The following is a 14,516-nucleotide window of genomic DNA, read 5'->3' on the forward strand; positions in this document are numbered from 1 at the left end:
ATAGCATTTGTTGAAATCATGTATAGAAAAACAACCATACAAGAGTGCAATCTTTAAGTTTTTAATGTATTTTGAAAGTGCTTCTACATTAGCTTACTTGAATTATAATATATACATTATAATAACCAAAGCTAGAAACAGGTAATGCAAAATGTATTGATAAATAGGTGGATCATTGAGCTTACAAAGTACTCTGTGGCAGTGAGAGAAGGAAGAGTAGGTATGCTGCCATTGTTTCTTTCCCAGGCTCTGCTGGATGTGAACCCAGATGACTGCAGGCTGAACTTGCCCTTTTCTTGCAGTTCACCATCCTTGTTTTGGGGTACAGGGAAAGAGTTCAGGGATATTTGTATACCCGGGCTGAGTAGCCTCCTAGTCATGTCAGTGCCACTGTATAATGATGATGTTCCTTCCCAGCACCAACAGCAGATGTGGGTTAGAAACGTGTGACCTTGTGCGGGGAGGGCTGGTAGTGCGAGTAGGCCTCATAGTGGTTCTCCTTGTGGGGTGTGAAGCGCAAGGTAGGGTCAGGAGCGTAGGGGTGAGGGGATGCCTGCATCATCTCTGGTAAATGGCCAATGGAGTCATAAAGGGCCAAGGAAGAAGCTCTGGCCAGGTCATGAACAGAGTGGGGACGAGACAGCGGGTGGAAGTTGGCTGCATCACGGGCTGCAGCTCTGACCATCAGGTAGGTCTTGGGCACAAACACTGTTAACAAAATGCATGTAGAGGTGGCAGCCAGGCCCAAGCACACACACGCCTCATTCCACACAGGGGGCAGTATCATGAACAATGTGATCCAAGTTACCCAGATGCTTGTCATAAAAACAGTTGCCAGGAAAAACAGTAACCCCTCCTGGTAGTTGCGGCGAGAGCACACCGTGAAGGGTGACACCAGCAATTGCAACAGCAGCAGAAACATGACGTAGGACTGAGCCAGAAGGAAATGTAGAGGCTCACCTGAGCAGGCATACATCACCCCTCCCTTGGGTGGTGACAGTGAGGTGAAGGAGTGAGAGGAAGTCATAAGCCACTGTTGCAACCCTAGACCGGCCTGTACAGTCACCATGAAGAAGAACAGTGCTGTCTGCACCAGCCCACTCACATGGCCCACCAGCCTACAGCAAAGGGGTAGGAGAGAGAGAAAGAGATTATTAAATGGAGTGCATTGATGAACTTATGATGCTTTACTTACATTTTGTTGTATAGTCCTGTATTTTAATTGCATAACTCTTTTACCAGACTGACCCATTTGGTTTTGTTATCCTGTCATGCCAGGCCACATCATTTGGCTGGAGAGGGCCATACCTAATGTCTGGTGTATTTGTCTGGCTTTAGTTTATTTGAAAGAAAAAAATTCAGCCTGTATATCAAACTATAATGCAAACAGAAGAAGTAGAGAACAGTGAAGAAAAGAAGTCAATCCTGTGTCTTTGGGCTGTACAGATTCAAGGCAAGACTACAGTAACTAGAATGAAAGTAGATGTGTATCAAATCATAGCTACAAACCCAAATACAACAATGTTATTCGGACATGTTGCATTTAGCCAATCATCACCAATGTGTTAAGTGCATCTTCGCCTTGATTAAAAAAAAAAGAGTATAGACCCTAGTCTCCCATATCAAAGGGACAGTGTCGCCAATCCAACTATTTTTAGACCATGCACAGTTGCACATACAGTACTGTCGCCAGTATGTGTTGACAATACTGATCAACCAAACACATCCAAAGAATTTGCCTACCACAGTGTTTGAACAAATTTAGACTAAATGGATGAAAACTGTGGATAAAGCAATGATTTTTAATTGGAACCTGCAGTGTAAATGGCTTGGTAATAGTGTTGTGGTTGTACACTATTGTAAATGAAGTGGCATCTATTCCTGGCAAATTAACAACAGGTACCCACATATATGCCAATTATGAAATTATTGTATCTTTACAGTTTCATCAGGGTGGTATAATCCATTTGAACAAATAAGAATACTGTACTGTGAAAGAGTACGTTCTGTGATGCCTCACCCCTCATTGTCTGCTGTAGCTAGCATAAGTGAGCGAGAAAGCATGATGGCCAGGACCAGGGCATAGGCCAGGCTGGTGATGAAGGGACGCAGGCTGCAGGTGAGGGCACTGGCCTCAAAGCTGTAGGGCAGGATAGCACCATACAGCAGGATACACCCCAGCAGTAGTAGCAGTGAGAATGCTTGTGAACCCTCAGGTGTTAGGCCACGGCAGCATCGTACCTGCACAAAGTAGTTTCATTATCAGGACAAAGCTTATCAGAGAAAAAAAAAGCAATAAACAAAAATACGGCACCATACAGCAGGGTATAGGAAGTAAAACTAAAAAGTTTTGTGTTCTTCAGCATCTGAGCCATCAAAGGGATTCTTGTAGGAACAAGCTATTCACAAATATGATATTCCTCGAAGAGCCAAAACTAATGATAAGATCTCAGACTCTCACATCGTCAATAAGCCCAGCAAGCCATAATTCCAGCTCCTAGCAGCATTTTGTACTGAACATCAGAACATGCAACAGTGCTCCTGTGGTTTGTCGCTGATCTTGTTTTTGTTACTCCAGGCTTTCCTGGACATGAACCCAGTGGACTGCAGGAAATCACCCACTTCAGTCAGTGACCTTCAGAGATATTTTGTTGAGGTATGTCCATGTTTTGGGAATGAGATGATTGAAATGACTCACCGAAATGAAGATAATGATGGCCACAGCTAAAAGAAATCCAGTTATGGCCATGGTAGCACAGATGGTCACCCAGGCCTCAGAGCGCCACCTCAGGTCAATCAGGAAGGAGAATCGCACATTGAGGCAGTGGCAGCCTACACAGGGGAACTGCGGAGGGCGTAATGACCCCTCCACCAGGGTCAAGGTGTTGTCTATGAAGTCACCCACCTACCCCCATGACCAGAAGGCAGGCAGGGGGAGAAGTAAAGGAGAAACGAAATGCTAACAGTTAGCAGAAATGCAAAAATGGAGGTACACAGTCACATTTTTCTGTGCAGCAAATTATTTCATCATGATTCACCAGTGTATCAAACATAGGCACCACAAGGCCAATCTCTCAGGGTTGTGGATATCAGAGAATAAATGTCTAGTAATAATGGACCAAGAAGAAACCTAAGAATGAGGTGGGACCGTCTTAGATTTCTTCTGTGAGCCATTTTTACTAGGAACTGAAATCTCCTGTGGTAGACTTTGTTTCACCTGAGTAAAAGCGAGCCTGTTGTCATCTTGAACATCAAGGCGCAGGATCTGGTAGTGAGGTGGTTGGGTATGTATGGAGAGAGTGTCAATCACGTCTGGTCCATCGTTCGAGGTGGTGGTGGTGGTGGTGGTGATGGAGGCATTGTGGCACCACCCTGCTCCCCCACACTGCTCCATCACCGCTCGTCGCACCTCCCTCCCTGCCTGAAATACCGCCTCCACCATCTCCACCACACGGGTAGAAATTATCATTAGTACTATTTTTTACCATCATTGTCTCTGTTGTTATATTCAGGGGAGTCTAGGTTTTTAAGGAAAAGTTAATAGTAATTTGACCAACAGTTAATCCTTTGACCTCCCAATGCGCCAGTGGTTGTGCTGTCCACTAAACTAGAGCCAACTGCTAAATGACTTAGTCAACGCATGCCTTACCAAGGCATGCTTAATGCACTGAGTAAGCACCACAGATGACGTAAGGGCACAACAGTTTTCATCATTATATTTTTTATAGTATCTGTGCCACTACCTGACAGGATGGCACCTTCACTTTTATGCTAAACCTACTCTGATACTTCTTGAGTTGAATTTACCACCTTGAAGACAGTCGGCTCCTCCACATAGTCTAGCTCCGTGACGGGAGGGTAGAGTGTGGTGTCAGAGGAGGCCACTGAGAGGAAGTGCTGCCCAAACTCAGGTACTGTCTGACTCGCTCTTTTGACTGCCATCAGACCTGCCGCTACTGAGTTGAGACCTAGAAGTGAGGGAATGAGTAAATGAAAAAGTAAGTTGTTAAAGAAATGAGGAAGCTCTGTCCAAACTGAAGTTGACTACTATTTAACCTGCCTCCTTACTGCTAGGAGATTTGTCGCTACCGGGTTCAGACTCGGAGAGATAGAAAGTTAATGGGGAGGTAAGGAAGTCGGAATTTGGGAAAGTGAGGATGTAATGAAATGAGATAAGAAATGAAAGATCTCGGAAAATAAGGAAGTAAAAAAAAAGTGTGGAAACTGGGGGAAATTAAGAGAAAGATCAAGAAGTAGAGAAAATAGGAAATGCTTTCATAACTTCAATACTGACTCACCCTACTTATTGCAAGGAAACCCACTGTTCCTGAGTCGAAACTGGAAGTGTTGCCTAAACTTCGGTATTATCTGACTGCCCTCCTCAGAAGTATCAGACCCTCTGCTACTGAACTGAGAGCTGGAAGTAAAAAAGTAAGGAAGTGCGGAGGCGAAATGGAATAAAGTAGTAGAGAAGTAAGCAAGTGCTATTTAAACTCCGGTACTATCTGAATTACTCCCATAACGACGCTGCTACTGAATGGGACCTGGAAGTGATGAGGTAAGGATGCTGTGAAAGTACAAGTGCGCGTGTGTAAGTGTGAGGAGGGATTACACTGTCAAAGGAAGTGGGTGTGTTTGTGTGTATGGTTGTGCGGTGGTGAGAGTGGCGATGAGGTGTGTGTGTGTGAGCGCGCTGAAGAATGAGGGTGCTTGTGAGTTTGTAGATATGATTAGACAATAAGGAATGAAAATGAGGTGTGGCTGAAGGCATTTGCGTATGGGTGTGTAATGTGTGTAAATATATGTTTGTGAGTATGAATGGAATTGGGGATGTAATGTACAAAATAAATCGCCAAAGAAGAGGTGTTGCAAATTTCCAAAACCACTTGGAACACAACCTTAAAAACGAAACTATTTTTAACCCACCTTGAAAAACATGTTCCTGTACCTGGCCGGTGGGAACAAGGAGCCAGTGTAGTTCTGTGTGGTTGCGGGCGTGGGCGTGGGCGGCTGCCAGGAGGGCGTGGAGGCGGTGCTGAGGGCCTATTGCCACCACGCCCACACCACCACCACCCCCATCACCTCCGCCCCCGACACTTTCCAGGATTGACCAGTACTCTTCTTGACCACTATAGAAAGATGTGAGATGCGAAGGTAGGAATGTTAATGATAGTGATGATTATGATTATGATGATAATGTTGTTTATATTATCATCATTATCATTATCACTGATGTTGTTAACGTCACTGTCGTCGTCAATCATCAGCAGCATGCATACGCAGATTCTACACAGCTCCATAACACACACACACACACACACACACACCCTTAGATCGGAGTATATGAGCTCTCAGCTCCCTTCCGGGAGGGTAAAAAGCTGACGATCACGACCATCAAGTGATCCTGACCGACCCGACCCGGTGAATTACACACACAAAGTTGTACGTGTACACAGAACAGGCGAAACTTGGAATGTGACATCCGTAGACTTCCAGGCAGCAAAATTTCTTACATAGCGAATGTATAGCCGATCGAAAGTTAGGTTAGGTCACTTTGGGCAGGGTTTGGTCTGATTAGGTAATTTTTGGTTGGGTTGGCTTCAGTTCGACTAGATATAGACGGATTAGGTTAGATTGCTTTAGAATACGTCGGTTTTGATAGGTTTTGGGTTGGATTTTATTTGGTTGGGTTAGGCTGGGTTAGGTTCGGTTGGATTAGGTCATTTTAGGCTTGACTGGGTTGGGTTAGGTCGGGTATGGTATGGTTAAGTGAGACTGGGCAGGATTAGGTAGGGTTAGATGCGGTTAGGCTGCTTCAAAATAGGTTATGTTAGATATGTGGAGGTTATGAGAGGCAGATGATGCAAAAATACAAAGGAGAATTACTAACACAGACTCTTGTAAAGAGCTACAAGAAGAATTAAATAAACTTCATGAATGGAGTAGTACATGGCAAATGGAATTCAATGTGGACAAGTGTCATGTAATCAAGTTTGGTAAAAGTGGAAAAAGACCTGATTGGGATTATAAGTTAGGAAATAAAACCCTATACACATCAGAAAGAGAGAAAGACCTAGGTGTGATTATCAATAACAGGCTATCTCCGGCTGACCACATCAGCGAGAAGGTACGGAACATGTATACACTGCTTGCAAATATGAGAATAGCATTCACATACATAAATGAAGACATGCTAAGAAGGATAATAACATCATTCATTAGACCAACCCTGGAATATGCATCAGTAGTCTGGAGTCCTCATCTCAAAAAGCACTTAGACAAGATTGAAAAAGTTCAAAGGGCCGCTACAAGATGGATACCAAGCTTAAGGGACCTAAGCTACGAAGAAAGACTAAATAAACTGAATCTACCAACACTACAGGAGAGAGGGAAAAGAGGTGACATGATAATGCTATATAAATGCATATCAGGAAAGGAGAAAATAGACATAAATGATTACTTAACATATGGAGAAGCATCAGCAAGAGGGCACTGCAAAAAACTGCATAAGAAGAGAGGTGATAAAGACGTAAGGAAATTCAGTTTCCCAAACAGAGCAATTGATCAATGGAATGCACTACCGAATGAAATAGTGCGTGCCAAAACAATTCACAAATTTAAGGATATGTACGATAAATATGATTTAAGACACGGGACAGTACGAGCTTGACTCATTCCTGTAAAGATACAATTAGGTAAGAACAATTAGGTAAGAACACACACACACACCTGACTGTGTGGCGGGGAAGGAGAGCCTCAGCACTGACACACACACGTGAGAGGGCCGCCAGATGCCCGAACTCCCTCAGTACCTGTAATGATGAAATCTTTCAGTGGCAGGACGATTATCTTCTATTATTTTACCTCATAAATTATTTTCCTTTATCAGAATGGAAAATCCTTTAAAAAAGATGTCAAAGAGGTGGCTATTGAGATAAACCATTTCAATTCGAGATTATTATTTTTTTTAATATTCTTGATACTCATACGATTTTCTTCAGTTTACGAGAGACTCTTTGAATTTGTGGACGTACTGAATTCAGGAGATTTGTTGAGTCTACATGTCGGAATTAATGAACATGTTTACTTGCGTGACGCAAGTGCAATCATGAAAGTTGACAGGAATAAACGGAGAGAGATGGGTAGAGAGACAGACAGACAGACAGACAGAGACAGAGAGATAGAGAATATCACCTGAACAGAGGGTGCCACCACTGCTACGGAAGTCCAATTGAGTGCCGCAAGAAAGTGGGTGACGGCCTGTAGCTGAGGGGTTATATCTGCATCACCCATCTCCACCCACCACACACCAGCCGCCTGCAGGAGAGAGGAGTGGGGGGGCTTGGTAATATTTTTCTAAGGTCGCTCCCACACCAAATGCTTGCTGACGTGGGCATTACTTTCATGTAATCTTTTGTTGTCTATTTCATTTTCCTGTTAGATAAAAATGTGCTGTGTGCTTCGTATTGCTATCAGCTAAAACTACGTCATCTTACACCTTTCATCGCCACAGTCGGCAGGGGTGTGTAACATTTTCCTGGCGATAGTACACTCATGTACTGGGAGTAACAGTACAAAATACTGAAAAAGTCGTAAGTATCCAAGCTAACGTAGAATCGCGTTCTAAATTTCTTTGCAGATTTAGCAGTACATCTTCCGTAACCATTTATTGTGTACATGTGCCTCAGTATCCTCCTGTATGTTGTTAACGTAACCTACGAGTATGTCGACATTGCTGTTGTTTTTGTGGTCCCAGGTACCTTTGGACGTGAACTCAGTGGAGTGCAGGCTGAGGTTCCCTTTCTGCCATCCTTCTTTCGGGTAACACGTGGGAGTTGAGGGTTGTTTGTGCAGGTCGGCAGAGGAGCTGCCCAGTTAAGTAAATGCCACCATGTGAAGGTGTCCCTCTCTAGCATCATGTCGAGATGTTTAAAACACACGAGAGAATGTTGAGGTGAAATAAGCAAAATTCGTAACTTAGGAAGGGTGATATGATGTATTCCATGCTACTTGGAATACGACTCTCACAATATACCGTACGATGCAGCTAGCAAACGTACGGTAAGGAATGACGTGAGTGTGTCAGTGTGGGGCGTGGCTCTGATGACGGCGGTGTGGCGGTGTGGGTGGGGGCAGTGGGGGTCATCCAGGTAGCCCCCCTCCACCACAGCAGACACACCCGCCCGCAGCGCACCCTCGTTACTGCCGCAGCCGTCGTACGTCGTCACACCTGCGCGGAAAAAATCGGGCCGTCATACAGGGTCCCTCATACTATATTACACATACTAATTCTCGATTCTCGTATGCTGCGGGGACAGCTTGACCAGCGTTCCCAGTGTCTGCCGTGCACCATTTTCTATTTCTCTTTTTTTGCTTGGTAGTTTCTCCTCTTTAACGTCCAGTGACTGTAAGTGTGATTAGTAATTTCCTATATTGCAGCCAATATGTCTACGCTTCTCACACCAGCACACTGAGCCGTCCCCACAACACACAAGACGAGTGCGCAATGTACGGACCATCGTGTACAAGATTTATCCCACGGTGTAGGCCTACATTCTTCTGAACCACTCCTACAATACATCACTTCATAGGCTTCCTCTTTCTCTGTACCTGCATTCTTATAGCCATTCACTCTTTTTCTCTACTTTCTCGCAAAATTAACCCTTTCAGTACGGTCACATCTTTCTGGTTCTGATAAATTCTACCACCAGACGTTTACAATCACCGTACAAAAGATTCTAGCATATAGGCGTTTGTTCTAACTAGCAAAAATCCCAAACCAAGTATAGTGAGAGTGGAGGGTGGATTTGACTAGTAACTACGAAGACTCATTCCCACTTCATAACTAAGGTTCATTCCAAATCCATTTCAGCATAGGTGATGACCTATTATAGTCAGACTAAAGGGTTTTCATCTCGGAGGGAGAGTGATAACCAAAACTAATTCTTTCCCATGCCGACGAAGAACGAATGAAGAAATGGTGTCTGTAAAAAAAAGTGATGCATTATTTTTTTTTATGCGAGGAAGAAGGAACCAAAGGCTGAAGTTTTGTACTAGCTGTGTTTATGTGTCAGAGTCTGTGTGTTATTGGTAAACAGACAGGGTGCGAACATATGCAAAGATATAAAAGTCCATGCGATGAATGTGGTAGTGTGATAAAGTGTGATGTGAGACAGGCAGGGCGTAGTGTGTTGTGGTACGTGTGATAGAGTGTGGTGTGTGGTGTTAAAGCAAGATTGGGTGTGATGTGGATTATGGTAATGTGGTAGAGCATCAGAATGTCACGTGGTGTGTGGTATGGTGTTTGGGTTGTATATGTGTAGTAGACTGTGACTGTAAGAAAGTGTTGCGTTATGGTGTGGTGTAGGTAGTGAAAGTGAGGTAGGGTGTGGTGTGTGGTGATGTATTTGAGTGTCAGAATGTTTGTGGCGCGGTTTAATGTGGGTAGTGAAAGTAAGGAAGGGTGACGCGTGCTTTGCATTACCGTAGTTTGGTAAAGTGAGACTATGAGAATTGGAGGGGGTGTGGTGTGAGTTGTGGCATGGTGCGGTGTGTGGTGTGGAAGGGTGTGGTGTGCATTATGGTCCTGCATTGTGTTAGGGTATGACTGAAAGTGAGAAATGGTGTGGTTTGGGTTGTGGTAGTGAGGTAGAGTATGACTGGAGGAATGTGTTGTGTTGTGGTGTGAGTAGTAAAAGGGGGTGCATGTAGAGAGTGCATAATCCCTCAAGCATTTGATTGCTAAGGCTTCACCCTGCCGTCCCCATCCCCATTACCTCACACTCTTACTTCTCCATATCCGGTAACTGAGCTACCATACTTTATCCCCCATCAGTACTATAACGATATTTCCTATTTGTTTCTGTTGTCTTATATGGTTTTTGACAGCTTTAAATGGACCTCTCTTGTTGAGGTAATAAACACACACACACACACACACACACACACACACACACACACACACACACACACACACACACACACACACACACACACACTACCCCGACATCCCACCTCCACACCCCTGCACCCCCCACACAATTTTAAACCCTTTAGTTATTTCGATAATTTTAGCATCAGATCACAATATTACATAAAGTATGTGAATCAGTCTGACTGCACTTGACCATTAACTGAGATGAAAGGGGTTAGAAATGAGCCTTAGTTATAAGGTAGGATTGAGTTTCGTTGGTAACAAGTTAAACAGATAGATTTTCCAGTCTGACGACAACTGGCGAGGTCACGGATCTTTGTTAGACTAAATAATAAATAAATAAATAAATAACGCTGCATACAAATAAATTAGCTCTCCAATCTAACGACGACTGGACATCACCTGAACTGAAATGGGGTCAGGGATACTTGTCGGGCTAAAATAAATGCGGAATAGTGGTGGGTAGTGTGATGTTGGTGAGGTTAATGCCGGCTGAGTCCCTACCACCTCTAGGCTTGTTAATGCTGGATCCAATTACATATGTCATCGTATGGAGGTGGAGAGCCGGGTAGTCCTTTCTCTCTCATAAATATACTTTCCCTCCCTCTCTCACTTATCTACCGTTTTCTTCCTTATTTCCTTTACTCGTCCTCTTCCCCCCTTACTTACTTCTCCCTACTTATTTATCCTCTCTTGACACAGGAAACGAACTCGAGACCTTGCAACTGTGGGCTGGACATGCTAATTATTGCACCACCATCTTCCCTACATGGAGAAATATTCCTTAAGAAGATCAGAGTCGGTTACATTTCCTGAAGATGCATTAAGTGAAGCACTACAGTGAGAACTGAGCTTGTCTTTATTAGGACACACACACACACACACACACACACACACACACACATAAATACACAATAGTACAGCCACTCAGATACACATACATACACATACAAACACACAAATACACACACAACATACACACACGCATACATAACATACATACACACATACAAAGATACACACAGATAAACTTGGACATATAGACTCTCTCTCTCTCTCTCTCTCTCTCTCTCTCTCTCTCTCTCTCTCTCTCTCTCTCTCACTTAGGCCGGGCTTCTTTCTTAGAAGTGTTGGCGCCAGTAAGGGAACACACCACTACCAAATGAAAGAAAAACAGTCATCGCGAATGTCAGCTGAAGCCCTACACACACACACACACACACACACACACACACACACACACACACACACACACACACACACACACACATACACCACTGCCACTACTATGACCTTATGAATTTCATCATCATCATCATCATCATCATCATCATTACGTTGCTCCATTATTATACACAGATTCCACTGAATAGGCAGGACTGACAGATAGATAGTGATAGACAGATAGATAGACAAATAGAGAGAGAGAGAGAGAGAGAGAGAGAGAGAGAGAGAGAGAGAGAGAGAGAACCATACCAAGAGTGAGACCGGGGATGTAGTTGATTTGAGCCATCTTGAGAGTGGTCCACCTGGCTGCCTCCATCACCTGCACTCCGGTGGGGTCTACCAGGGCGCATCGACCCCCTCCGTGCACATCAACAATAGCTGAAGCAGAAAAATGAAATACTCTCTCATTTTCTCTCTCTCTCTCTCTCTCTCTCTCTCTCTCTCTCTCTCTCTCTCTCTCTCTCTCTCAAACAGAAAAAAAGTCACTCAACACCGCCCTCCTTCATGGAATATCAAACCGATCCCCTCCTCCCACCTGGACATCATCGTTCCATGGGAGTAGTGGGGAGCCAAATGCTAGGTAACTGGCCTTGCACAACGCTCTGGCGGGGAATTTAGTCACATTTACATCAAGTTCAAGCTAAGACCACTGCATACACATACTTCTACACCGCTACACTCATTGCCACTCATCATACCACTCCTGCAGCCTTGGACGGCAATTGGCCTAGAAGAAGGGATAAAACTTAACCCGAAATCTTGGGTAAGGTGGGAGACATTGAAACCATAGCCCTCCCATCCCCTCAAAAAAAAAAAAAAAAAAAAAAAAAAGCATCCTGATGGCACGGCAGTGATGCAGAAGTTATCTAGCAGTCAATACCACTGCTAATTGCCATCAACAGGTGGAAAAAATTGCTTACACATACAAGCACGGCCAAGGCCTTCATAGGAAGAATATGGAGTTCTCACCAGAGAGGTAGATGTCACTTGGTGATGATGGAAAAGTACGAAGGCCAGGGCAGGTTGATGTAGGTGGTGGTGGTGAAGGAAGGTTGTTTACACTGCTGCTACCCCAAAATGCCGACATCCCGTGTCCATTGCTCACACACACCACCATCACAACCGCCATAATGGTTCCAGGCTGGGGGTAAACAGGGGAGATACTTAACCCTGTGGCTCAAACATTCCTCTCTCCTGAATTTAAAAGCAGTATTTAAGTACCATATACAGTAGGAGGCTTCGCAGTACCTCTGTCTTAGTGACATTCTGTGTACGAGTATAACACCTTAACATTATCTACACTGCCATATCGTTATAATCTCAACCTATTTTGCATAAGTAAAACAAACACTGGATACTGAGGAGTATTATGTTGAGAGAATCGCCAAGAAAAAATAAAAATGCTACGAAATCGCCTACGCCACCTAGGAAACGTTCTAATTGTTATGAGATATAACAAAATTCTAACGATGCACTAAATAGAGACTATTAATCTTAGCGGTTTCACAGACAGTAATGTGTTATTATTATTATTATTATTATTATTATTATTATTATTATTATTATTATTATTATATTACCTCTGCCAATGAAGTTGGAGGAGGTTATGTATTCACCTATGTTTGTCTCTCTGTCTGTCTGTCTGTTTTTCCAGACCGTATCTCCTAAAGTTCCCAATTACTTTCAATGAAATTTTGTGGAATGGTGGAACATGGGCCAAGAAAGAAGTGATTAAATTTTGGGGCGGATCCGGATTCGGAGTATCCCGCACAATATCCCCAAAAATTCTCGATAAATTTCAATGAAATTTTGTGAAGGGTGGGCCATGGATCAAGAAAGAATTGGTTAAAGTGGGAGGGTGGATCCGGATTGGATCCTTTTAATGGCAATGGCATTGGCGGAGGTATGCGCTCTCTGAATACTTTCTAGTTATTAATGAACTCACTTTCATGGTGCTTTCGAAGATATGTAGTCGTCGTGAGTGAGAGGAGAGCTAAGTCGTGTATTTTGTTCCCCCTCCTTGCTTAGTAAAGGAGAGTTGAGAAGTAGGTTTTGACGATGCTGTAGTACGCTAGGTCAGTACAGGTCGAGAAAGAGAGAGAGAGAGAGAGAGAGAGAGAGAGAGAAGCTAATGCCACACCATGGTTGACTATATTATCACTGAATATATTATAGTTTTAGCTTCACAGTAAGGTTGATTTGAATATTTAAGGATTGAGTCTCTGTTAACCTCCCCAGAAAGATAGAGCCTCCGGTGCCACGACTCTACAGGTGACTCTATAGATGACTCTTCCAGTGTCACTTGATTTTTATGGTACCACTCGAGTTTCCAGTGAAAAGAGTGTCCAGTGCCACGACTCGATGCTATGTCTCTCCTAGTGACTCTCCTGACAGTAAAACTCTTCTGGTGTCACTATTATGCTGATGACTTTCCCGGATCCACTTGATCCCTTGGTGTTATACGATTCTACTGGTGACTTTCCTGGTGCCAAGAGTCTCCCAGTTTCACGTGTCTATGATGCCAGTACTCTCAAGATGTTATGACTTCATTAATGACTCTCCCGGTGCGACGAATTCGCTAGTGACTCTCTCGTTGCCAAGACTCCAGTGCCAGGACTCTACTAGCGGCTCTCCTGATGGCACTTGACTCTCCCTTAGGCACCCCTTTGGCGGCGGCGTGGCGTGGGGGGCTGGGGTCGCTGAGGGAGTGTGGCACCCAACACCACCGTCCCTCCACAGTACACTTGTAAGGCCTCAGTCTGACCCCACCACAGGCTTCCCCCGTCTCCTTCCCCCGTCTCCTTCCCCGTCCCTTTCCCCTTCCCCTGCTTCCTTCCTTTCCTCTTGCTTCCATTCCCTTCTCACCCCTGCTCTCTTCACTTTCCCTTCCCTGTCCTTTCCTGCCACCTTGTCTGCCTCTTCCTGTACCCTCTGTCCCCTCTCCTTACCCCCTCCCTTGCCCAACCCCTGCTCCTGCACTACCCCACACTTTACTTCTTCCCGCCTCTCCTGCCCTTCTACCTACCACCCTGTCTGCCCCGTCCCACCCTCAACCTTCTCCCTTGACTCCATCCTGTCCCCTAACCCCTGTCCTGTCCCTCTCCGCCCCCCAGCCCACTCCCTGTCTTACCCTCCCCTCCTGTCTGTCTCCCTACTGCATCCCCTGCCTCCTCCCCTGTCTCGGCCCCTGCCATGTGTTAGAGAATTCGTCTGTAGTCTTAAAGCATGAGAGTTCGATGCCAGGGTGGGGCAAGGAACTGACTTGAAGGGATCTGGATCGATATGGCTTGATCAAGCTAGATGTGAAGCCTATGAATGATCCTAATTAGAACTAAATGGACCTAACTAGAACTAT

At 44.5% G+C, this 14,516-nt stretch overlaps 1 protein-coding gene across 3 annotated transcripts; it reads right to left on the minus strand.

Moving 5' to 3' along the window:
* On the minus strand, positions 1-13,111 carry boss (G protein coupled receptor bride of sevenless). 3 transcript variants are annotated; one of them, XM_080266354.1, is made up of 12 exons: positions 13,107-13,111; positions 12,131-12,302; positions 11,411-11,539; positions 8,061-8,230; positions 7,195-7,317; positions 6,730-6,812; positions 4,927-5,129; positions 3,811-3,968; positions 3,218-3,442; positions 2,699-2,905; positions 2,021-2,241; positions 1-1,118 (listed from the first exon to the last, which is right to left on the minus strand). In XM_080266354.1, exons 2-12 carry the CDS (start codon positions 12,288-12,290, stop codon positions 437-439), a joined length of 2,361 nt encoding a protein of 786 aa, XP_080122480.1. In that variant the 5' UTR covers positions 12,291-12,302; positions 13,107-13,111; the 3' UTR covers positions 1-436. The 3 variants fall into 3 exon arrangements, with proteins under 3 accessions (XP_080122480.1, XP_080122479.1, XP_080122482.1); XM_080266353.1 differs by having other exon boundaries at positions 3,149-3,442; XM_080266356.1 differs by lacking the exon at positions 7,195-7,317 and having other exon boundaries at positions 3,149-3,442.
* Positions 13,112-14,516: the final 1,405 nt, after the last annotated feature.

Source organism: Coenobita brevimanus, chromosome 20, assembly GCF_032717465.1.
Source record: "Coenobita brevimanus isolate Jiangsu-jjx chromosome 20, ASM3271746v2, whole genome shotgun sequence".
Lineage (NCBI taxonomy): Eukaryota > Metazoa > Arthropoda > Malacostraca > Decapoda > Coenobitidae > Coenobita > Coenobita brevimanus.